The sequence below is a fragment of the Ochotona curzoniae genome, unplaced genomic scaffold (assembly GCF_017591425.1).
Source record: "Ochotona curzoniae isolate NIBS_2020 unplaced genomic scaffold, NIBS_Ocur_1.0 contig_4612, whole genome shotgun sequence".
NCBI lineage: Eukaryota > Metazoa > Chordata > Mammalia > Lagomorpha > Ochotonidae > Ochotona > Ochotona curzoniae.
In genome coordinates, this window is record NW_024466343.1 from 6650250 (window position 1) to 6677164 (window position 26915).

At 37.7% G+C, this 26915-nt stretch overlaps 1 protein-coding gene across 1 annotated transcript in view; it reads left to right on the top strand.

Annotated features, from left to right (window-relative positions):
• ST6GALNAC3 (ST6 N-acetylgalactosaminide alpha-2,6-sialyltransferase 3) overlaps positions 1-26915 on the top strand; it is a 556051-nt gene that overhangs the window by 239345 nt on the left and 289791 nt on the right. The window contains exon 2 of the mRNA XM_040987216.1: positions 5898-6092. Within this exon, the coding sequence (XP_040843150.1) occupies positions 5898-6092 (195 nt within the window). The remainder of the gene's footprint in view (positions 1-5897; positions 6093-26915) is intronic.

Here is a 26915-nt window from a genome sequence, read left to right on the forward strand (position 1 = left end):
TTTTGTATAGGGAGGCAAAGGCTGTGGGGCAGAAGGGTAAATGTATGAAGCTGTGAGCAAACTCATTTCTGCCGCAATGTATTGCACCAATGTGAGAGGCTGCAGGTTCCACCCAAATAGTTCTGGGTGACCCCAAGACCTAACGACCAATAGATCCAGAACTTCCTGAGTGGCACATCAGGCATCATTTCCTACAGTGTGGCAAAGGCTATGAGACAGCAGGGACAACAGTGAACTGTGCAGAGGCTGAACTGGGAGCAAACTCACCTCCTGCCCAGCACTAGTCTCACATTGAAAATAATACTGATCTTGGCATCCTACGTGTCAAAATAGGTTTGGGTGACCCTCAAAACTAATGGCCAGCAATTTTGGCAAGATCAGCATTACCAACAACCCAATTATGAAAAACACCTTGTGTCTCCCTAATCCTGGGAACTACTTGAACCTGGAGTGTGAGAAAGGTTGTATAATGGTGCAACCACAGCACAGACAGGATCATATGAGGTGGAGTGTTGTGAGCCAGGAGATGGGGCTTTGAAAACCATGGTGGAAGCATAAAACAATAATCCAGACCTGAAACTCAATGGAGGGAGTGGCATAAGTGACCACAAATAAATAACTGGGCACGAAACACATTAAGTAAAATCAAACTGTAAACCTCTGGGTGACACAACTTAGAAACCTGCCCCCATGAGAAGAATCTGCTAGCAAGAAGAGAGAGAGGTGCATTGAATATTATTGAAGGCTCCCCTTAAGGAACAAAAGACTTTACCAACCTCAGAGTTAACTGAGGAATACAACAAGGAAATGAGGAATACAGAGTTTAGAAAACTCATTATAAATCTTCTCAAAGAGAAGCATATACAGTAATTCAAGGAATTCAAGGAATATATCAAACAGGAAATATCACTGACATAAAATCAAGCTGAGTTAATGGAAATGAAGGATGCAATAGAGTAAATTAAAAATTCAGTGGAAAATCTCAATAATAGAATGCAAGAGGCAGAAGAAAGAATCTCAGAATCGCAAGTTTCTTATGGGTACTCAGACCTATGAGGCCAGTTATCCTGCACAGGTGCAGGCTGTGACCCTGTGCCAGGGAACAGTTCTCTTCTTTGGTAGATCTTATAAAGAGAAACATGAAGCTGAATCCACCAGGAAGTTGTAAACTGAAAACAGAGCAACTACAAATATCATTATTATCAGAGAGCTACTTAGTGTCAGAGATCAAGCTCGATCTGGCGAAAGATTATTTCATTGTGTCTTTACCCTGCACTTCATGACAGCATTGAACTTGAGGTCTGCCCTCAGCTCTGTGCTTTCTGCCATGGCCTTAGCCTTCCTCCTCGTGACTCCATGATGGTTTTACCAGGATTCCAGGACATAGAAAAACAATGCTCTTTTCTCCTAACTGTCAGAATATCTTCCTGTTCTGACTGCTCTGATTTTCCTGATGTGAACAGCACTGTTGCAGTATCTAGGCCCCAGGTCTCATCCTCTCTGATTTTCTGTCTACCATTTGTGGCCCATCAGTTGTTTCATTCTGTTCATTTCTTTTTCACCTTTTTTACTCCCTCTGCCTCTGCTCTAGTTTCCACCCTTCATTACCTCTGTCATAGTCAATTGGAATCATCTCCTAATTGCTGCCTAGCTTTTCTTATTGCTTTTACCAAAACATAGATATTTTATGTAATCTGTGATTGTAAACTTTGTCTAGTATGTCTACTAACAGAACAAAAACCAATTCTTAGAAGTATTTTCTAGTTGCCAAAAAAAACCAATTTTTTAAACATTTATTTATTTTTATTGGAAAGGCAGTCATACAGAAAAATCTTCTGTCCAGTAGTTCATTCCACAAGTGGTTGTAATGGCCAGAGCTCAGCCTATTGGAAGTTTCTTCCAGGTCTCCCATGTGGGTGCAGGGTCCCAAGGCTTTGGGCCATCCTTGACTGCTTTCCCAAGCCGTAAGCCGGGAGCTGGATGGGAAGTGAAGTAGCTGGGACATGAACTGGTGCCTGTGTGGGATCCCAGTACAAGCAAGGCGAGGATTTTAGCTACTGAACCATTGTGATAGGCCCACCAAAGATACAATTTAAAGTCCATTAGTGACAGACTTTACTGCTATTGGTTTTGTCTAGCCTGAAGAGTTCTTTGTTGTTTCTCCAGCAACTCCCTCCATGTGCTTTCCAAAGTAAAACATAATCCTGTTTTTTTTTGTGTGTTTAGGCTCCTGGGTTCCACCGTTCTGTTCAGACTACCAGCCTTCCATCAGGGCTCACATAGTTTCTAACTCCACTTTTCTGTTTTTTTTCAAAGCTTACTTTCAAAACGTTTTTCAAAATTCCATACCTTCTTTATCAGTTTCTGGGATTCTCATGTGTTGTAAATTCTCTCATATTTATCTTTCACCTTCCATCTCCTAGCACACAGCACATTATCTGGGACAGTGCATCATAAAATGATCATGCATATTTCTAATATTTTTCCTTCTTTGTGCTTCAATAAGATCAGTTGATTTCTGTTTGTGAATAATCTCATTAAAACTACTTTTAGTTTCAGTATAATTTTAAATTTATGTTGTAAAAGTTGTGAAGGAGTAGGGCTGGTGCTGTGGTGTATCACACTGATCCTGCGAGTGTGGTACCGGCGTCCCATTTGAGCAGTGATTTGAGTTGTTTATTTTATAACATTGTTTGAAGTAGTACAAGGAGATCCCATATACTGCATAACCATCTTCTGCGGTTTTTTAATCCAAACTCTCTCTTTCCTAATGCTCCCAACACTCTCCTGTAGTAATCAATTTTTCATATTCACAGTAATATTTCAAGAACAGCATTATTCCCCCCAAATTTTCTCTCTCACAATCATCTTGACTAATATTTGTGTGTGTGTGTGGTTTCATATGAACTGAAGAATAGTTTTTTCTAATTCTGTAAAAAATATTATTAATATTTTTGATAGGGATTAATTGATTGCCTTACATGGGATACTTTAATGATGATTCTTCCAACTCATGACTAAAGAATATATTTACTTTTTGTGCATGTGATTATTTCTTTCATTCTGTTTTTAAATAATTCTCATTATAGAAATGCTTTCCTTCACCGTTGAATTTATTCCTAAATATGTGATTTTTTGATACTTATTGTAAATGTTATTTATTTCTTGAGTTTTTATTCATCAGTATCATTATTGACATGTAAAATTGCTACTGCTTTTTTTATATGTTGATTTTGTAACCTGCAACTTTACTGAATTAGCCTCTGAATTCTAATAACTTTTGGTGTGGTGTTGATGTTTTCTGTAGATGAGATCATGTCATGCTGAAATATAAATATTATGATTTTGTTTTTTCCAATTCAGCTGCCTTTTCTTTCTGTTCCTTAATTGTGCTTCTTAATGCTCCCAGTAATGTAATAAATAAGAGTAGTGAAGATGGATATCTTTGTCTTATTCAAGATTAAAGGGAAAACACTTTTTGCTTATTCTTAATCAGTGTTACATGGACTATGAGTTTATGTATACCCTTTATAATTTTGTGTATGTTTCTTGTATAGCTAATTTGTTAACAGCTTTTATTATGAAGGAATATTGAAGCTTATCAGTTGCTTTCCCTGTGTCTGTTTACGTGGGCATTTAGTTTATATTTTTATTCTATATCTGTGTGTGATGTGTCATACTTTTTTACTTTGTGAATATTGTACCACCCTTGCTTCTTAGAATAAATCTCAGTTGATTGTGGTGCATGATCATTTTGATGTAGTGTTGGATTGGTTTGCTAATATTTTGTCGAGAATTATTACATCTATGTGCATTAAGGGTTTTGGTCTGCGATATTCTTCCTGTGTTTGGTTTTTGAAAGCTGAGTGATGCTGGCTTAAAAAATTTAACTTTGTAGAGTTCTATTCTCAATATTTTGGAATAGTTTGAAGAATGTTGGAATTAGCTCATTCATTAACATGAATTGAATTCATATTAAAGGCACAGTTCCATGGAGAGAGAAGAAGGGAGAGTTAGAGATTTCCCATTCATTGTTTTACTCCACAAGTGATCACATTGGCCAAGGGTAGGCTAGACTGAAAGTAGGAGTCAAGAAATTCTGTTAGATTTCTTACACGGGAAGCAGGGCACCAGGTACTTGGGCCATCTTATAGCTCCCAGTCTGTTAATTGAGCTGAATCTCAAGTGGAGGAGACAGAAAATGACCGATGTTCATATGGGATGCTGGCATCACAGGCCTCACGTTGATCTCCTATACCACGATGCCAATACCAAAATTTATTCCTTTCTGAATGTTTTAGTCTTCAAGTGTAAGGCCTCATATCTTGGGCTTTTCTTTGAGTTAGACTTTTAATTACTGCTTTAAACTCGTTACTGATTATGGTTTTCTTTCTTGGCAGTTTATGTGTATTCATGAATTTATCCATTTCCTACAGATTTTCCAGTTTGTTACCGCACAGCTGTTCATAACAATTGCTCCTGATTCTTAATATTCCTGTGCTATCAATTATGATGTATCATTTTTCATCTCTAACTGTATTTAACTTTTCTCCCTTTTTTTCTTTTTTAGTCTGGCTAAAATTTGTCCTTCTTTTATATTTTCAAAAGAAATATTTTTGTTTTGTTGATATTTTATACTTTCTTGGTACTTGTTCTATTCCTTCTAGTTAAAACTTGTTCCCATACCTCACAATCAATGAAGTCTCCTGTGTATTTTAAAAGTATGTTTATGGTCACTTATTTAAAAGATAGAATAAAAGAGCTAAAGAGAGATACAGAGGTAGAGATAGGCATAAAGTAAAGATCTTCTATCCATTATTCACTTCCCAAATATCAGCACCAACCAAGTTTGGGCCAAGTCAAAGCTAAGAGCCTGGAACCCCATCCAAGTATTGCATTTGTTGGCAGGGACCAGACCACTTGGATGATCATCCATTTCCTTCCAGGTAACATTAGCAGGAAGCTGGATCATGAGTAGCCAGGAATGGAACTGACTCTAATATGGGATCTGGGTATCCCCAGCAGCAACTTAGCCTACTGTAACACAATAGTTACAATAAGACTCATACATTTTGTCTAGTTTCTTCTCAAATATATTTATGCTTTCTCTCATAAAAATCTGGAATAATTGCCCCTGCTTTTTTTCCTTTATAGGGCCTTTAGGGGAATGTCATTATGTTTCTAGTCTTGAAATTCTCACTCTGATTTAGCAGATTTTTGGAATCAACTTTTGCACATTTTGTGGCACAGACTTCCCAACCCCTATATAGTGCCATGTACAGAAAACAAGAATGAATGATAATGGCACTGTATTGACAAGAATTGGGAAAATCCATCCATTCATTCATTTATTCATTCATTGAATTCATATGTGTATTAAGTTCCCACAGTATGTATAAGGTACTATATTAAGGACCCAGAGTGCAGAGATAGACATAGTTACGTGGAAGTCATAATTACATGGAAAAATAAACATGTGAATAATAACAATAGGTGTCCTTATATAGTAAAGTACTGGGTGACAAAAATTCCTGACTCTGTTAGGGTCAGTAGGTTGGGGGTACACACATGGCCAAGAGGAGGAGGTTGAGCAACTAAAGCTTTTTGTGGTTGGGATTGCCTAGTGTGAGCTTTGAGATCTGAATAAGAGTTTGCGGAAAAGCCGGTGAGGTAAGAAATAGTAGAATTCGGAAGTTAAAAGTCCAAAAAAGTTATTTCCCATGCTCTCAGGGGCACAGCACATGAAGCTAGCCTGGTCACCACATGATTATTTTTTGTCCTCAAACAGAATCCTTTGATTCTTAGAAAATAAAATGAAAAAGTAAAATGAATAAAGGGATCCCTGTGACTGCTTCTTGTTGAGAAATCATTCTTTTATTTTTTTTTATGTTTTGTAGAGAAAGTCTGTGATTGCAGTGAGCTTCATAGCAGCATTTCTCTTCCTGCTGATTGTGCGTCTTGTAAATGAAGTGAATTTTCCCTTGCTACTAAACTGCTTTGGACAACCTGATGCAAAATGGATACCATTCTCCTACACGTACAGGCGGCCCCTTCGAACTCATTATGGATATGTAAATGTGAGGACACAAGAGGTAAGAACCTAAAAGTTTAACCATGGTTCAGAGGCTCTTCAAAGTAATGGCTTTTCCTTAGGAGCAAAGTGGCTTTCAGGCCACTGAATCTACTCCCTGTCCCAGAGGGCTTCTTTAGGTTCCTGACAGCATCCTCTTTTTTGTCCTTCTTAGACACTTACTGACAGGTGTCTGAAATGCACTGCCCCATCTACACTAAGTCTTCTGGTGAACTGGCTTCATATGGTGTCAGGGAAGCAATTACCTGTTTTCCTGGTGGTTTGTGACATGCCATTTATATCCTTCCATACAGAGACTCTGATCAGCAGTGACCAGCTGGAGAACTGGCTGGCTTTATTTCCTGTGGGTCAACTGGTTGGGGAAAGACAGCTCTTTATAGAACTTCAGAAAAGCATTTGTACTCTTTAAAACTCTGTAATCCTTAGACCTGCAGCTAGAAAAGGCCAAGCTGATTTTAAAATTCGCAGTGGCTGCAGAGATAATGGGATTTAAAGAGTTTCCAAATTTAGAGGGGTTAAAATAATTTAAATCCTATAATCTCTGAACCTTTAAACCTTTGTAGCTAGTTGGTAGTATATGGAAGCAAATGGAGGTGTATTGATAATTTCAAAGTACACACTGTGCTAGCTAGCACTTTAGCCAGCAAGTATTTATCCTATAAAATAATAATTAAAAACTGAACCCCACAACATGTGGGAAATGTACAGAATGGGTTAATAAAATTGTTTTTACTGTTCATTTCTGAGCAGTGGGATGAATATGAGGTTAATATTCATGAATCCAAAGGCCAAGCTTATTTGACAATGTTGCTGACAAAGGTATAGCCCGCCAGTCTGCCTACCTCTTTGGTGAGGGTTTGGGATCCCATGGAGAAATCATTTTGTGAAGAAATGAAAGGAGTGTCATGCACAGTGCCTTCCTCCCATTCTGGAATTATTCTTAGCATCATGGGAGGGATGCTGAAAGCTGGCATGGTGTGTCCTTGTTTGCAGGCAATGTGGTATCTGAGTCATTGCTTCTGGTTAATTTGATCCTTTGAACATTGCTTCTGTTTCTGCAGGATTTACAAGCTTTTAAAAAAGCATTTTGCTGAAAAATGCGCCATTTTGGCAGATAAGTTCCAAGAAGCTTTGCTTGTTTTTTATTCTTTAACTGGTTTTAAACTAATGTTTTTGAATAATCTTTTGCTTGATTTTATTGTCTGATTAACTATATATAAAAACATGCTTCTTTGAGAATAGTTTGCTACATCCTCATCTTTTGGTAACTTTCATTTCTGACTGTCATTTGTGTATGCTTTCAAAACCCTAAATTGTTGCGTTAGTCATTTCACATGTGAATATTACTGGTTGACACATGATTGAATTATCTTATCAGTGACTCTCATATGGGAAATCTCACTAGCTATCAAATCCTCCTCATGGTATTTCAGCATTGAAGAGTTGAGTTATGGGGTGTTAAAAGGAAAACTGATGTAGGGACACAGTTACTTAACTAGTGAAATTAACCAAGCTACTTTTGAATTACTTTGGGTAACATGTGTAGCAAATTTTACTTTACCAGAGGATAATGCATGCTATTTTGCTTCTTCATAGGTTATTTCTTGAGAACAATCTTGATTAATGGAATGATTTCAGGCTTAGGAAACACAAAGGTGTGGTTTTGGGGTTTCACATTAGACATTCATATTTTGAAAAGCAGTATATTACTTTTGGATAAATTTCTTAATGTTTGAGTCTCAGTTTCTTTACTTGCAAAGTACAAATGGCAACTTCCACCTGCCAAAGTGATTATGAGTCCAACATGGGATAAAATACATGAGATTTCCAGCTCTGAATCGTTGTTTAGTGAATAGTTTCTAGTACTTTCTCTGTACTTAACAGCATGACATAAAGCATTCAGTTGATAAACACCAAAATGCCGAAGTCTGGAGTGCCAGAATTTATTTTAATATACTAAAGATTCTGTACTCAAGGCAATAAACACATGAACAGATTTCCAATCTTATTGGTAGTCAGAATTTTCTAAACTACCTGCATAATGAGCAAAAAAAAAATTATAAAAACTCAAAGAATATCACTGTACCCTAAATTATCAATCAGACAGGAAATTATGTGGCCTGGTGGTAGCAGGTATTGGTGAAAGTCTATGTATTAGTAACAGAAATATCAATTAGAATAACCACTTTGGAAAAATGCGTTATGTTGTGAACACGAAGAGGAGCTAATTGAAAGATTTGAAGTACCCACAATGGGGCAGCCATATGGCAAAGCAGTTAAGATACCACCTAGGGACTGTCCTATCCCATATCCCATTCTGGTTTGGCTTCTGACGCTACTTCTGTTTGAGCTTCTTGTCACTACACATCCTGGGAGGCAGCAGGTAATAGCTCAGGTAATTGGGTCCCTGACACAAACATTGGACATCTTGATTGTATTCCTTGCTTCCGGCCTCGGCCTGGCCCAGTCCTAGCTTTTGCAGGCATTCGGAGGTGTGAACCAATAGATGGAGGGCATTTCTCTGTCTCTTGTTTTCTGTCTTTGACTTTCAAATAATCAATAAATAAGTAATTTTAAAAATCCCTTTGTGTAAATGACAATCTAATGTATAATGAAATTCGTGATAATTTTCTACTCTGATTCCACCATTCCATTTCTCAACCCTTGCAGTTATTAAAGTTCTTTTCTTTGAGGGAAGATGAAATCTCAAACTGTAAGGAAGCAAAATGATGCTAACTGAGCAGATGCTGGAATTATGAAAGTCTTTGTTGACTGCAAAACCCTGAAGGTCATCATTATTCAGATTTGAGCTGACCACATTCAAGAGGCTGCACCACACTGAAGCCAGGCATAGGAGTCGTTTAGGTTTTGTGGCTAATTCTATGTATAGCCCCCATGTACTGCACAGCCTCATCATCTCTGACTCCTTCACTGCTCACGCTTGCCTTGCTGTATCTCCACAGTGCCAGGAAGGCCACCTCTCATTTTTAACAGTGGAAACACCATCTACAAGATTATTGTCATGCTTCCTTGCATGTGGCAAAAATACATGTGACCTATGCATGTTTCTGAAACAGTAATAAAACTGAGAAATCTGTGCTTGGTAATGTTTTGTGAATCCTCCATTCTCCTTAGCACAAATTCTAACTATTCATTCTGAGTTACTAATCAGAGCAGATAGGGAAGACAAAGGACTGAATTACCCAGGGGCTGGGTTTAGGGTAATCACTCCTTCTCCCTGTTGTCATCATGGTAGATGTGGAGGTAAATACAGGCAAAGAACTTCAGGCTAAGTTCTATTTGTGGTTTTTAAACCTTGGACTCAGTCATAATACTGTCTTTTTTGTTGTATGACATGGTGTGAGGGTATTGCTCACAGCATACAGCCTGCAGTTTATTTGCATTTGCTACTCAGTAAAAGAATCAAGCTATGGTGATCAATAGGATATCACAGCCAGATCTTTTTGGTGGTCGGTGGGGGTGACAGATGTCTCTCTTACATGCGATAAGAGAACTGTAACACACTGGAACAGCAGGAGACTGCTGGCATTTGTGCAAGAGGAAATTTTCACAGAGGCTTAAAGATGTGGTGAGAATCATGGTATTTCCAGGAGGCAGCAATCAAGTGGAGGACTGCATTTTCCTTTGCTTAACAATTTAATGAGGCCCAAGTATGCCTCTTTAAAAATGAGAACATTATGAAGCCTCAAGTAGACTGAGTAAGAATATTTAAGATGAGTTGCTGTGACAGACAGGCTGCAGTAGCCTAATTAAAGATGTGCATAACATATTGATGTTCCAATAGAATTTCCCAAATTGTGGTTATAGTAACAATTAAGGAACAGAGATGACTTTCTTGGCAATAAAAGCACACATTCCACACATTCAAATAAATGTACACATGTAACTAAAGCTGACATGAATAAGATTTCTATATTTGATAATATGGGCTTTGGATTTAACATAAGTATATTGAGAGCAATTACATGCAAATGTATGTTCTAAAAGTTTAATTGTTAATTAAAATCTGAATATTCCCACTCATGTAACTATAGAGCTAAAGAAGTTTCAACTATTAAGTTGCCTTAGAAAAGGAAACAACTAAATTTACAAGACATAAATATTACTTATTTGACATGCACATATTGGATTTGTCATTTTAAGGATAAATTACTACATTTTCCAAGTATGAGTGTATGTGTTTTTTTGAAGGAAGGAGCAATCGTTATGTTTCTTAGTTTGGTTGTGAAGCAGCAAGTCTCATTCAGTGACTATATTGTAACCAAACCTATGGTTGAGTGACAAATGGGAGGGACAGACATCCCCATACATTGGAATAATTCCAGATAACTTTTGTGAGGGGGTGAGGCACATGTTTAGATGGACATAAATCTAACAGAGAGGGAAGAGAACACAGTATTAGAAAAAGAAAAGGAGCAACAATTTAAAATATGTTCTCTGTTCTTTTCTTCAGTTTTAACCATTCATAGTAAGCCAAGGATGCAACATTAGAAGTCATACGCAGATCACCATTGGTTTCACACTCCACCAATTCATTTTATACCTTTATCTGGACTCAGTAGCTTTACTACAACCTTGTGGTTATTCTCTTTGCCTGATTACCCAGTCCTGGAGTGCTCTGACTGTGATCCTGCTACTCTGCAAACTGCACACAAGTAATTTCATTTTATTTCTTTTCTCTCCTCTTCTCTTCTCTTCTCTTCTCTTCTCTTCTCTTCTCTTCTCTTCTCTTCTCTTCTCTTCTCTTCTCTTCTCTTCTCTCCTTTTCCTTTCCTTTCCTTTTCTTTTCTCTTTTTTTCTCTTTTCTAAGATTTATTTACTGTTATTGGAAAGGCAGATTTACAGAAAGAAGGAGAGACAGAAAGATCTTCCAACCACTGGTTCACTCCCGGAGTGGCCACAACAGCCAGAAATGGGCTGATCCAAAGCCAAAAGCCTGAAGCTTCTTCCAGGTCTTCTACATGGGTGCAGGATCCCAAGGCTTTGAGCTATCTTTGACTGTTTTCCAAGGCCACAAGTATGGAGCTGGAAGGGAAGTGAGCAGCGAGGACATGACCTGGCACCCATATGGGATCGTAGCACATCAAGGCAAGGACTTTAGTCTACAGTGCCATGCCCACATAAGTCATTTCTGATAATGCTTTCATATGCGTGTGCTTGATATGGACACAACACCTGCCCCACGTTTGTGTGAGGCAATTACTTTCTAGAGAAGGAAATCAGATAAATGGGATTGTGAACAAACATAGAAACCAAAACAGGTCAGCCTGGCGACAATCAAGTTTACTCTGGGCTATAAAAGAAGTTAGAAAAACATTAATTGAATATCATGATGTTGGAATGTGTATAGGACCCATGTAAAGGGAAAGACCACACTCTAAGTCACAAAACAATAATATATATTAATATACATTGATATATGTGCATATACATAATAATATACAGTAATATATTATATATGGGTAAAAATATCCATTTATCCATATTCATGAATGAATATACATTAATTTGCAGAAAATGCATGTGTACATGAGCACATGTTTATAGAATAATTTATACTTTGAGTGTAAGCATACATTTAATAAGTTCATAGAACTATCACAAAATATGATTGCATATTTATTGAATAATCTATATATTTATCTATCTAACGAGGAGAAAAAGGGATAATGAGAGAGGAGGAGAAAGTTAATGTGGTATATATAATGCCTCCTGTGCTTGTCTGCCCCAAGCCTCCTCTTTTGTACAGGAACCAAACCTTTCCTTCTGATCACAGGGCTGAACAAGTGATTGATGAAGAAATGGGTGCATTCCTCAAGCTAAGAAGTGTTGACGCTTTCTCAGGTTCTGAAAAACCTCCATGGGAAAGGCTGTCTTCCCTCTGGTGGTGGGGCTTTTGAGATAGAATTCTATGGATGACAGTTGTCATCATCCTGGAGAGACAAAATGAAAAATGAGGAAAACGTTTGAGGACTTAAAACAAGTTCCAAAAGGCGTGCTAGGTCCCCTTTTTGAGACCAGTATTCTTTCTCTATGGTGTGCTGAAGCTAAGAAATCCCTCTGTTTTCATTTTGGTGATTTGAGCTCTGTTTTTTTCTTGTTGTTGTTACTTGCAACCAAGACAGCCATAGCTGATACTCTCCTGTTACAACCTGTGATCATCTTTAAACGAGGAGCCACCTGAAGGAGTAGAGGGCCTCTTGCTGATCTGTACTCTCAAACCTACCGAGAGACCAAGCCAGAGGAATTGCATCTATCAGGTGGCTTGCCATGTCCTTGAGAGGCAAATGCTGTCTGGTTAAGCACACATTGCTTAGGCAACTAACTTACATTTTTGTGGGAGGAAAATCAAGGTCACGATTTCCTAAGGTTGCAAAGCTAGAAAATTGCTGTGTTAAAATTGATTCCTTATTGAATTTCTGGTTTCACTCAAGTGATATATCATGTAGTTTTATTATAATTGTCAGATGAGATTTTTCTATTGCTATGAGGTATCAACAATCAAGAGATTGATTTTTACTTTATATATCACATATGCTATTGATGAAAGATCCATTATTATAGTTTTCAATGTTGTAATTGGTTCCTCATGAAGATGTGAGGGAATTTTATTCATTACAGAATCTTAGGTGGTAAAGTGCCCATTTGCCAACTGTCAGGTTAACACTTTTGAAAAGAACCTATTAAAAATTCACCTATCAAATTACCTCATTTGTGGCAAGCTAAGGAAAACAAAACCGTGCACCTATCACAACACTTTGATTTGAGGGTTGCAAAAGATGACAGAATTAGGCTGTTGTGGTAGTTTTTGTTTTATTTATTTATTTTTTCAACGTGATAGCCTGCCAAGGTCACTAGCACACAATGTGTTTATTAAGAGACAGTATTAAGCATGAATATTACTTAATCATTGAACATTTAATAAATATTGTATTCCAGAAAAATTGGTAAGGATCAGTGATGAACTTTGTGTTGAAACAGGTTCACGAAAGAAGACAACAAGATGAATTCAGTTGTAAATCTGCTGGACTAGTATTACCTTTGGAATGCATTGCTATTTCAGTCTGCAGTTATAAGGTCGCAGCAGCCATCGTACATAACAGATTCATTTCATTGTTAAGAACAGTCAACATTCAAGTTCTTTCAACTAAACATGGTGTAAAACATTTGAAAAATAGTTGGACGCTAAGCAGATTACATCAAATTGTGATTTCTCATTTATTATAATGTCTGTATAAAAGGCTGAAATACACACACACACACGTGTCATCACAGAATATTATATTTCAAAAGTTACCGGCTTCTGAATCATAGGCTATCCCACATGGCTAGGGCAATTGTATTTCTGGTTAAATGTATTCAGTAACATATATTTTCCCAAACTGAATGAATTATTTGTTGATTAAAAGGAAAATGAAAGCGTTCTGATCTGACAGTTTGTCTTCTCAGGTAACTTGACACTATCATGTCATGCCATCAAGGAATAAGGAATGCTGGCTACAAAGGGGTAGTTTATTTTGTGCCCCACTGGGCTTACCAGAGAAGAAGAATTTCAGGTAGCAGAAGCCGAGGAGGAATAGCAGACAGAAGCTGGAAGGCCAATAATATGATAAACTGACACGTTTATCATTGTCAACAAGTAAAGAAATTGAATAGCGTCAACCCTGAGCCAAAGTCTGGGCTCAAAACAGGTAAAAGGTGGCTTTCTACCACACTCCAACGTTATGCTGTCTTTAAAAACTCTAGACAGAAGGTAGAGTGGGAGTAGAGTAATGATCAAGGGAATAGAGAAACAAACCTGTTTATAGATTTGGATTTTGGATCACTAAAAATCATCCTTTGCAATTTAAAGCTAGACTTGATCCCTGGTACTCTAGAGGCTGGGATTTCACTACTTGTATTTTCTAGAAGTTCTGCTAAGTGGGAAATCATCTAAAAAGGGTGTCTATTCAATGACAAAGTGGGGATAAAAGTATTAAAAGTTCCCGAGACCTAAGGGATTCATAAAATGCAATACTATTAATTATTAAGAATAATAAGGCACAAAGGAAACAGTCTGTTTATTGTGATTCTTCACATTTTGCTAAAAAGTGCCAGTCTGGTCACAATATGTTTTCCCGTAACATTTACTGGTGTTTCCTAATATACTATATATTTCTTCTGTTGTTTTTCAAGTTGGAAAATAGAAACATTTCAACAGAAAACCTAAAAATTTATTACCTCAATTAGGTGGCCAAAGTTTGTGCCAGTAGCAATGAATGATGTAGGTAATGTGTATTCTCAATATCATGTAATAAAAATGGGGCTTCACCTCTCTGACCTGCTTCCCCCAAACCCATAACCTATGTCTAATCAGAATAGTACGAAATATGGAGAGCTTTCCTACAAAACACCTGCTCAGGATTCCTCTAAGATGTCAAGGTCATCAAAAACAAGGCAGTGCTAGGAAACTGCTGGATCAAAAGCAACCCTAGAGACATGAGAACTGATGCAGTGTGGTGTCCTGGAAGGGATCTTAGAGAGAGGACACCTGGTCAAAACTAAGGCAGTCCAAATAAAATGTGGATGGTAGCTCATATAACATGAATGTTTATTCACGATTGTGACAAATGAATGTACTATTACAAGATGCTGATAATACTTTAAACTAGGTGTGTGGCGATAATGGTGCTATCTTCTCAATTTTCTGCAAATCTAATCCTGTTATAAAGTTTTCTAAGGATTTTTAGACTTGACCTAACTATCTGGGAGGCTGAAATTTTCATTTCTTGAGAATGCAAAGATTGTAGAAGGCAGTGATGTATAATAACTTGAAATTGAAATCTGTTTATCTGGTTTCCCAGGGAGGGGATGTGTAAGACAAGTTCATTATGAATAGGTCATTGTTTTAATTTTCCATGCTGAATATAATGGAAACTTTTTTTTTGAGAGAGAAAACTGTGTTTTCTAGAAATAGTTCCTGTCTTATTTATGAAACAGTAAACTCTTCAAAGATGTCCCAAGAACATATGTTGAAATCATCGTGATGTTTTTAAGCCTTCTGGTTTGTCGTCATACTCTGCCATTGTGTATTTTGTTCTAACTAACCTTCTTTCTAACTATGTAAATTGTTTGTAAAGATCACAGGAAGGAAAAGTGTAAAGTAGGTAACATTTTCTTCTATTTTTTTTTGTAGGTAACATTTTTATGGCATAACATGATATTACATTTTACCAATAATTATTTCTTTCTAAAATGTTCAATGATATTGAATTGATTGGGGACACTTTACTTTCAGGTAGCTATCTTCCCAGAACTTGCAGGATAATGCTTTGAGCATGTTCCTTAGAAGATAATAACAATAATGTAGCAATAAATGATGATCAACACAGAGCATAACATAATTACTTTGTGTCAAAAACATTTCAGAGTGCTTCATATCAGTTTGGACTTCCTAGCAATCATAAGGAATAGATACTCTTATCAACTCATTTTGCAGATGAGAAAACAGAAGCCCAAATTATATAGTGTTGAAGAGGAGAAGTGATATTTGAATTACGACTTCACAGTTTCTTCTTATAAACAGAACACTAGTGTTATTATGGTAATACCTGAGAGTTATGTAAAAGACATGTAAAATATTCATATCTCTGGTAGGGGAAGGCTGTTTAGGCTTGGTACAGAGGCAGGCCCTGTAGTGGACCACTCTCTTTGATTAGGTATGTCTCTTCATGTTTCTTATATATGTTACAGAGCTAGCAAAACAAAGTATTTTGTTATTCTCTAAACATGACCTGTAAGGTATTTTTGTCCCTAGTTTTGATATGTGGAAGGATTATGCATAAATTTTTCCACTGTCTTGTTGTTCCTCAATCCCTCAATCTAGCTTCAGTTACACGTCCTGTTACACGTTTTCCTTCTATCTAACCTTTCTCTATAAGCTAACATATTTATGAACTAACAAATGCTATGGGAGTAAGTGTATGTACATGTGCAGATGTATGTCTCTTTTTCCATTGCTGTTATTATTACATTATTTTATACCTTTTTCTTTTAATGCTCTTTATGTCTTTATTTGGTTTCATTGATTAACACTTTTATAAGTATTATTTTGAAGTTATTGCTTATGAGATTAGGCATACCTTTCCTTTGCTCATCTTCCAAAGGCAGTCTGGTGGCAGAATTCCTTCTGCCTGGGGGATATCAGTCATTGTTTGATCAAGCGTGCTGAATAAATGAGTTCATACCACATAATGATAGCCCAATTTACTCAAAGTTCACCAACTCAAGTGTTAACATCATGTTGTAAACATCTCTGTGGAACATCCACAACAGTCTCTGATGAGGCCTACCAGGAGACACTAAAACTACTTGTCATTGTTTGATATTTTAAAATGGGCTGTCCAATTTGAAATTTTTTCCCACAAAGATTCATTTCATAATAAAGAAGATAAAATTCATGCCTGGGTGAGTGATACAACTCTGTTGAAGTTACATATGCTTAAAGTGAGAGGGCTGAGTTTTGAACACTGATTCTGGAGTCCCAGGTTTTAGTCTCATGAGTAAGTGCAGAGGAAATGCACCCTGTGTCCTGACACATGGTTGTCCATACTGGCCATATTTTCTTTGTTCAGGTTCCCAGCACTTGTGATTCTACTATGTGGTTTTATGTGGATTGCTTTGGTGATATAGGGAACTTCATGGATGACATATATAGGTTTGGGGATTTTTCACCTTGCAGGAAAAACTTCTGTTAAGTCAGTTACCTTGCTGCAATCCACTTCTGCACTGAGTAAATACAAAAGCAACATTCTCCTGGCCTCTTACTTCATTGTACTAGAGGAATAACAACACAACATTACTCTTGCCATCTTGCTGATGAGTTGATTTCATCTTTCTCTCTTTGAATTTTTCAAAATAAATGGTTCTGTTTTGGGTGTTTCTCTGTTTCCTAAGTAGCATGTTTACTGCACTGAATCTTTTAAATCATGTGGTCTTGAAATAATTACCAGTTTTCTGAGAGATTGTGTTAAGGACATACTTTCAGCGTGAAAATGTTTATTTTCCCCAGTTGAGGAACTTGGTTTTATTTTCTTGAGAAAGTGTATTTGAAACAGAGAGGGCACAAAAACACACACACAAACACACATACACGCATAGACACACACAGACACATACAAAAGTCCATACACAGAGACACACAGGCACACACGCACAGGTACAGAGAGAGAGAGAGAGAGAGAGAGAGAGCGACAGAGAGACAGAAACACTCCCTCTCACTGATTCATTCTTTGAATGGCCAGACTCCAGACTTGGAGCAAGGTTAAATCTAGGAGCCCAGAGCCAGAAACACAATGCAGATCTCCCACATGATTCTGGGGAGCCTGGGATATGACTCTGTCATTTGACTCTGTCCCCAGCAGGATCTACAATAACAGGAAGCTGGGAACACGGGACTGAGCCAGGAATTGAACCCTAGTACTCTGATGTAGAATTCCAGACTAAATGACTTCTCTCTCTGATTCTTAACTAGTTGGAAATTGATATTGCTTGTAGGAAATCCACTGAGAATGAGAATAAGGCAAAATTGTAGATGTTGGGTCATTGTGTTTCTTCAACATCTACTTTAAAGAGACATATTTCTATGTGATATGCATATCTATATGAATATGAGCTGACTTCACTTGCCCACCTCCTTTCCGGAATATATTTATTTTGCTTCTGTGTCGATTTGTGATCACTTTGCTTGGTTGATTCTCAAAACCAGCATGATCATAATTTTCTTTTTCATTTAAGAGCCCACTCTCAGCCCCTTGTTATTATTGCTACTTAGACACTGGGAATGGAGTCATCTGACATGAAGTCATTCAAATCTATAGTGGGTAGTTGGCTGTGTCAAAAATTTTATGCTGAGAAAAACACAGGAATCCTGGTAACAGAATAATATTTGCCATCTGAGCCACCTTGACATTCTCTGGCTAGTAAGAAGCTTCATTTCTTTTTCTTTACTTTTAATACAGAAGAATACATCTTAAATTTAGTACCCTAAAATAATCAAACCCTGGAGTCTTCTGTTTTTAATGCATCCTTCTCTCCATCTCTCTTCTCTCTGAGTGATTTTAACTATGCAGAGAGCCAATTAGGAGATTCCACATAGGATCCTTTCACCTTGCCATTTCTCCAAGCTTGTGTGAAATAACGGCTACGACAAATGTTACAAAAATAATAGTGATGTATTTTATATTATCCTTTAAATTTTTAATCCTCATACCTTGGTTCAAACTAACTGTTTAAAAATATTATTTCCATGACTGTACTTCAGTTCTCAATTTGAATGGCAATTCCTCCATTTTTAAAAAAATTTGCTGATAGCTTCCAGGCCTTGTTTTTTAAACTCATAGTATTTACAAATTAACCACTTGTCAAGTTGCTTATGTTTTATAAAGTCTTTAGATCAATTATCCCACTTAATAATGTTACTTTGACTGTATTCCCCATTTTCGATTGAGTGTACCTTAAACAGATTGAGCACATAGAGTTTTAATAATTTTCTTTTTTTTTTAAAGATTTATTTTTATTATTTTTTTATTGGAAAGGTGGATATACAGAGAGGAGAGGCAGAGAGGAAGATCTTCCATCCGATGATTCACTCCCCAAGTGAGCGCAACGGGCCGATACTATGCCGATCCAAAGCCAGGAGCCTCTTCCAGGTCTCCCACGTGGGTGCAGGGTCCCAAGGCCTTGGGCCGTCCTCGACTGCTTTCCCAGGCCACAGGCAGGGAGCTGGAAGGGAAGCGGGGCTGCTGGGATTAGAACCGGCGCCCATATGGGATCCTGGGCGTGCAAGGCGAGGACCTTTAACCACTTGCGCCACTGCGCTGGGCCCTAATAATTTTCTTAATATCATACAGAATCCTCTGTCTTCTTTAAGTGAACTTTCTGTTTTCCCTAGATTTATCTTGTTCTGAAATTTTCATCATTGACATCTTAGATGTTTTCAAAACTTGGCAGCAATGGCCAGGATTGGGCCAGATGACGGCAGGAATGAGTAGTTCCTCCAGATAGGCCTCGTGGTTAGTAGGGACACAACAAATTGGACATGCTCCACCTCTTTTTTACAGGTGCATTGGCAACGAGCTGGATTGGAAGTGGAGGAGCTGGGACACTCACCAGAACCCATTTGGGAGGCCAACAGTGCAGGAGATGGTTTTATTTCTCGTTTTATTTCTTTGGGAAGGAGGGAAGGAGGAACTCAATCCAGGTCTCCCATGTTGAAGGGAGTAACTCAAATTACTGGGATTTTATCTTCTGTCTCATGGGCACGATAACAGGAAACTAGAAGAGAATGAATGATGAGAATGAATCTCAGGCAACCTGATATTGAATGTAGATGTCCCAAGCATTGATGATTACATTTTTCGGCTGTGCCACATTGTCTGGACTCTAAATAGTTTATATGCAGCAACAGTAATAACTTTTTTTCCTTTACCAAATACTTGTGTGGCTTTTAAACAAGCTTATGTAATTGATATAATTGAAGAAGTTTAGAGGTCATTACAAGTGTCAGTCTTTCTACTCTACATCACAAATCTGATGTCTGGTGAGTGAAAAATGATACAAACTCTTAAAATTACTGGGGTCCATACCATACTTTGGCCAAGACTGCTACTGGTGATTGAACCTATCTCCTCGTGCATTTCAAATTTTACAGAAGTACATTCAATTGGCAGAATTTAAATGCCATCCTCAACCATAGCAGCAAGAAGGGCAGGGGTACTTAGTTACATTTTCAGCCACTGCTCTCTAGGGTAGGAAAGAGCGTACGCTAAGGTAGTGTGGGTATTGACTCCCAGCAGACCGTATGTGGTATAGTTACTATAATGATGTGAGATGATTGGCATTTTTTTTTCAGAATGAGCTTCTGTAAAACAGTTAGATGGGAGTAATAAAGTCCAGTGTTTCATAACTGAATAGGAATGCTGTAGTTCATAATTATTTTATATTCTACAATAGTCTGTAAGAGAAGAGGTCTTGGCTCCAATCATGAAAAAAAAAAAACTAAGGAAATGAAATCACTTTTATCATTACCTGATTTGATTAATTATGCTGTTTATGTGTTGCATATACACATATTAAGTGTTAATCAAAAATTAGAAAAATAAGTAAAAATTTAAAATGACCACTGAGTGTTTAAATGCTCAGACATGAAATGGTGAGGGCAGAGAAACAACTGCATACTTTGAGATTCTGAGGAATACTGTTGATAAGAATGGAAGAAAGAAATACTGAGAAAGAATTGAATGTTTCTTGTTGCTTTTGAGGAGCAGCTTATGCCATCTTTTATGAAAAATTAATCAGGCAAAGAACTGCTTGAATACATCCAGATGCATTTCTATTTGCAGTCACTCTGTGGATGTGCTGTCATCCAAATGCTTCCTTCATCCTTCAACTGTCTAAGTCGTGATTGAAAAGAACCGCTGCTTCCCTGTCATGCTCACATGCTATTTCAATGGCATTTCTTCCTGCCCATAGGCATCCTTTCCCAAGTGCACTGTAACTTATTTATTTAAATACTGGATAGATTGCCATCAGTTCCTCATCTGACCAGTCATTCAGTTCATGAATTACTTGCAGGTTCCCATTTCAGTAATAGGCTTGGCGTGAAAATGTTCCATTTCTGCATTTTCTCAGCCACTGATTAGCGTAAGGCTGATTCGGATGAGCTTGTGTCTCCAATGGGCCTTTGGAAAAAAAAATGTTAAGGCTTCTGTTTTGAGAACAATTATAAATGTAAACGTGGACTTATATTTACCAAAAGGAATAGTAACAGGAATTATTAGTTAAAAATCATCCTGTTTGTCTCTGTATTATGTTTTCCAGTTGGTCCTGCATTTTTATGAAGAGATCCATTAGAAATTCCTAGGATTATTCTTCCTAAAGTGTGTGTTTATGAAATTTTCCACAAGATTGATTGGAACACAAAGATTTCAGTTGCTAGCATCCTGTTAATCAGTTCAGATTTGTAAAAGCCATTCTTGTGCTAAATTTCCTCGTACTCATAATTTCCTTACTCAGAATTAATTCTGTGGCAATGCATTAGTACAATCAGGATATCTTCTACGAAATCAGTGTTTCTGTTAAAGCTTACATAGGTTAATGACAGTGAGGATCCCCAAAAGCAAAATGAGGCATTTGCTTCTGACTTTTTGTGGAAAGTTTACATGTGAGATTGCTCTTCTGGGGGTTTCATTACTAATTTGTCTATATTTCATTAATTCTTCTTATCTGAATCTGAAAAATACACTGCACTTTCTTTATACATGTGTCTTTTTATCCCATTTCTAATTCATGTAATTACCCTTGAAAGCACTGGAGCTGGGTAAACTGGGGCACTAATAGTCCTGTGTTTATTGTTGAAATTGAGATAGGATACTGTGATCTAGGATGCTTTTTTTTTATTGATTACATTACATTTATGTGACACAGTTTTATAGGCACTGGGTCCCCCCGCCCCCCACTCTCCAACCCACTCCCTCCCATAGTGGATTCCTCCACCTTGTTGCATTACCACAGTTCAAATTCAGTTGAGATTCTTTCATTGCAAGCATCTACCAAGCATAAAGTCCAGTATCTTATTGTCCAGATAAGTTCAACGGTTTCTTGGTGAGACCGTTTCTGGTCTGAAGGTAGAGTCAACAGAGTATCATCCCAATCAGTTAAAAGCCCCAAAATTACATCAGTAACAATTTATAACATTATGGAATTAGTTGACATGGTATTGAGTAACTGACATGTTAAAAGAGAGAGAAAAAAAAAAGAATGCAAGTTCTGAACCATATCCTGTGACTTCTACATTGACATTTCAATTATTAGTTTATATATCTCCAGACTGATTTCCATAAAGGCTGTACTGGGTTCTATACACCTTAAAATGGCTATAGATTACTATTCAGCTGTCTCATGTTTATTTTAATTTTAGTATTTAGCAGTTTATAGTGTTGAAGCATGATTTTGCTGAACCTGGCTGTTTTTCAGGTAGTCTAACTGTATAACTCTAACAAGACATATGTCAACAGTTTAAGTGAACAGTTATAGGAGGGGTGTGCAGAGAAATCTTCAATACCCTAGTGAGGAGTAACTAATCTTTGCGTCCCATCCAGTGAGTTATAAGTGCCTCCCCGCTGACCATTTCCTGTCTGATTCTAAGCTTTCCTTGTTGTTCTCTATTCTAGATTTTTTGTTTGTTTGTTTGTTAGTTTGTTTTGAGGGGTTTATGGAGCAATCATGATGGTCATTACAAGAGAGGGTGAGGACCCAAAGTCAGAACCAGGTACGAACCAGAGAAAGCTCCTCTCCCCAGTCCAGAAGGAAGTTTACTGTTCTTCTGTTTCTGCGGACCGCTTAGTGCTTCTGAGCGGTTGTCACTGAGATGACCTTGGATGCTGAAAGGTAGGGTATGGGCTTCTTCCATCCCATGTGGGAGATCCAAATGGAGGTGGGTGACCTCGGAGTTCTCGGCCTCCCAAGGCATTCCAATTCCCCGTGGTCTCCTTGGCTGTTGGGGTGAAGTCCTTGGAGCTCGTACTGATAGTGTTTGGTGAGGATCTGGGAGTCTCCAGGGTTGGGATACAAGCCTCCTCCTGTCCGCCTGCTCCACTCTTGGGTCCCCCCCTGCTCTGTGCATATGACCTCCTGTTAAGAGGTTGTTACAATTGCTCCTGATTCCCCCCATATGCCTTTGTAGTTTTGCTATTGTCTAATGCTGATTGGAGTCTGTTGTCTATAAGTTATCAGTTATGATCCTGATAGTTTATACTTCCTGTCTTCCTCACACCTTCTAGGCTGGTGTAAGATTTCTCTGCTCTCTTTCCCCATTTCTGAGTAGCATAGGGCCTTACAAGTATATTAGGTTTTACAATTCTTTGATGTAGAACATAAGCAGTCTGACTCATATCGATTGTTGCTTCATTGGTTACTTCGTAATATCTTATTGCATGGGATACAGGCTGTTTGGGGTTGAAATAATATTACTGTTTTTTGGATTGACATCATTTCATAACAGCCACATCAACAACAGCAACAACAACATCAACAACAAATTATATCACCCTGAAAAAAATAATAACATGCCACTGAATAACCTACACATTGCGTGACAAAAAGTAAGCACAAAAGTCTCTTGGGAAAAATGATGCCATCGTATACTTCATGAGCACGTGATGAATTCTGCTAGAGAATAGAGATTATTTGGAAGCAACCAAACTGAAATAAAAACATCAAAACACATGGGATACAGCCAAAAAAAAGAAAACAACAATCAAAAAAACTGTGTAGATCGGACTGTTGCAGTTACACTTTCCATGTTGGCTTCCTTATATGAGAGAGAGTATATGGCATCTGTTCTTTTGTGATTGACTCATTTCACTGAGCATAATGGTTTCTAGTTGGGACCACCTGGTTTTAAATAAAATAATTTAATTCTTCTTAATAGCTTAATAATATTCCATGGAGTAGATGTACCACAGTTTCTTTTTTTTTTATTGTTAATAACATTGTATTATGTGATACAGTTTTATAGGCACTAGGATTCCCCCCACCCCTCCCACAACCCTACCCCCATGGTGGATTCCTCCACCTTGCTGCATAATCACAGTTGAAGTTCAATAGGGATTCCTTCATTGCAAGCATATACCTAGCATAGAGTCCAGCATCTTATTGTCCAGATAAGTTCAGCAGCTTCTAGGGGAGACCTTCTCTGGTCTGAGGGTAGAGCTAACAGAGTAAAGTCCCAGTCAGTTAAAATCCCCAACAAAACATCAGCAACAATATACAATGTTATGGAATTAATTGACATAGTATTGAGTAAACAGTATGTTAAAAATAATGCAAGTTCAATTTTTCACAACACATGGGTTGAGACAGTATCAATGACAGGTTCAAAAACAAATAAACAAACGAACAAACAAAATTACAGGTTAAATCAAGGCAAACACGTGGTATCTAACCTTTTGGGATTCGCTCATTTCCCTTAGCATTATAATTTCCAGTTGGGCCCATTTAGCCACAAAGAACTGCATTTTGTTTTTTTTAATAGCTGAGTAGTATTCCATGGAGTAGATGAACCATAGCTTTCTTATCCAATCTTCTGCTGATGGGCATTTCGGTTGCTTCCATGTTTTTGCAATTACTGATTGTGCTGCTATGAACATAGGGGTGCATGTTGGTTTATTGTGAAACAGGTGTTTTGGACATATTCCTAGGAGTGCTATCGCTGGATCATATGGTATGCAGATTTTGAGTTGTTTGAGTGTTCTCCAGACTGATTTCCATAAAGGCTGTACCAACCTGCAGCCCCACCAGCAGTGAAGTAGGGTTCCCTTTCCCCAAATCCTCGCCAACAAGTGTCGTTGGTGTTCTTGTTTATGTGTGCCATCCTTACTGGCATTAGGTGGTACCTCATCGATGTCTTAATTTGGATTTCCCTTATTGCCAGGGCAGGGGGAATCACAGTTGCGGACCTCTGGACATACTGTAGAGCAGTGGTTATCAAAACAGCCTGGTACTGGCACAAAGATAAAGAGGAAGATCAATGGAACAGAATAGAAACACCAAAAGGGAACCCAAACAAATACGGCCAAATAATCTTTGACAAAAAGACCAATGACAGTCCAAACAAATGGGAAGGCCTCTTCAGTAAATGTTGTTGGGACAACTGGCTGATTGCCTGCAGAAACAAAAAGATAGACCCGCATGTATCGCCATACACTAAGATCCAATCTAAATGGATAAAAGACCTAAACCTACATCCAGAAACCTTCAAACTCTTGCAAGAAAATGTAGGAAATACCCTGCAAGACCTAGGAGTAGGCCCTGACTTTCTAAGAAGGACACCAAAAGGAATAGCAGGTGAGAACAGAATAAACAAATGGCACCTCATCAAACTAAGAAGCTTCTGTACAGCAAGAGAAACAATCAGCAAAGTGAAAAAGCAACCCACAGAATGGGAGAAGATCTTTGCGCACTATGTAGGGATAGAGGGCTAATCTCCAAAATATACAAAGAACTTCAAAACAACCAAAACACCAAAACAAACAAGCCACTCAAGAAATGGGCACAAAAAATGGGCAAACATTTCACAAAGGAACAGGCCCAAATGGCAAATAAACATATGAAAAAATGTACCACAGTTTCTTTAACCACTCTTCCTTGGACACACATCTGGTTTATTTCCATGTCTTTGCTATTGTGGATCTAGGTTTATTTTGACAGAACAAAGTCAGTACTACTCCTTAAAAAGAAATAGGGACATGATGGGTCAGGTTTCCACCTGTGCAGAGTATGTCAGGAATAAAGTTATTCCTTGATGCAGTGGATATTGTGGTTACAGGGTTAAGTCTTGGGTTGTGAATCAATCCATGCACATAGTTGTTAAATATCATTCATTCTATAAACTCTGGGATCTGTCTGCATTTCCAGACATACTTGCTATTGCACCCTGCTAACATAGTGCTCAATACTTTAAACATCATCAGTCACTTTCAGTTCTACTCTGTAAAACATATTTCATACCTTTCTAGTTTCAAATGCCTGTGCTTTCCCTCATTTACCTGGCTTAGCATTCATCTTCCAGATCTTTTTTTCTTACTTTCATATTTTTGGCTTGTTCATTTCTCTAGAACTTGTCTGTTTCCGTCAGAGCGCCAATAGCAATTTTTGACATGGGTTGTGTGTAGAGCTCTCTCACATTTTGTGACCATAAGTACCTTTGTATCCCAAGTCCATTTTTCCATTTCTCTCTCACCAATAGTGGCACCTTCACCCAGGAAGAAACCAATCACTCCCAAGAGAAACTGCAATTAGTTTTGTCCAGACATACGATTCTACTCAGTTGGCATGTTCAGTGGTTTAGAATCCCGAGGAAGATTTGTGTTTTGGGGCTGGCGCAATGGCTCAACTGGCTAATCTTCTGTCTGCTAGTGCTGGCATCCCTTATGGGTACCAGTTCATGTTCCGGATGCTCCATTTCTTATCCAGCTCCATGTTGTGGCCTGTGAAGACAGCAGAGAATGGCCGAAAGCATTAGGACCCTGTGCCTTTGTGGGTGGTCTAGATGAGGCTCTGGCTCCTTGCTGCTGTCTTCACATTGGCCACCACAGTTGTTTGAGGAGGGAATCAGCAGATGGAAAATTTTTCTGTCTCTCTGCCTTTCCATTAACAGTAGTAATAGTAATAATAATAATAATAATGATTTTGTGTTTTATTAAAATATCAGCAAATAGTACCAGTGATTAGAAGGGATAAAAGCAGTTTTCAGTTCAGTGTAATTAATAACTTTGTGGGCACTTTTTAAATATATAACGTACTGTCTTGTTTTTGATGGAAGGTGTTTGTACCGATACAGTGATGCTATCATATATATATATATTAGTTTTAATATCAGATATATATATAGTTTTAATAGGTGCTTGCTAAGATCCTTTCTTTATCTTATGATTCTACTCTTATTTCTACACTTAAGAGCAAAACAAATGTCATTTAATTCTGTTCATTGCTATGATTTTGAAATCCTGTAATTTATCTTAGCTATTACGTGTTTTGTTAGTCAAGATCTATGGAAAAAACCATTATATTTTGCTTTACACCATAATGAATCTGGTTGTCCTTGTTTATCTTCTCATACTCTCTCTTCTTTGTGTATATAAATATGTGTGACAAATTTTCTAAGATTTTAAAAATGATCTCTCAATTCAACAAATACTTGAATTATATGTCATATACAGTAGAGAAGATACAAAGAATTTCTGCTAAATATCTTAGTAGCTGT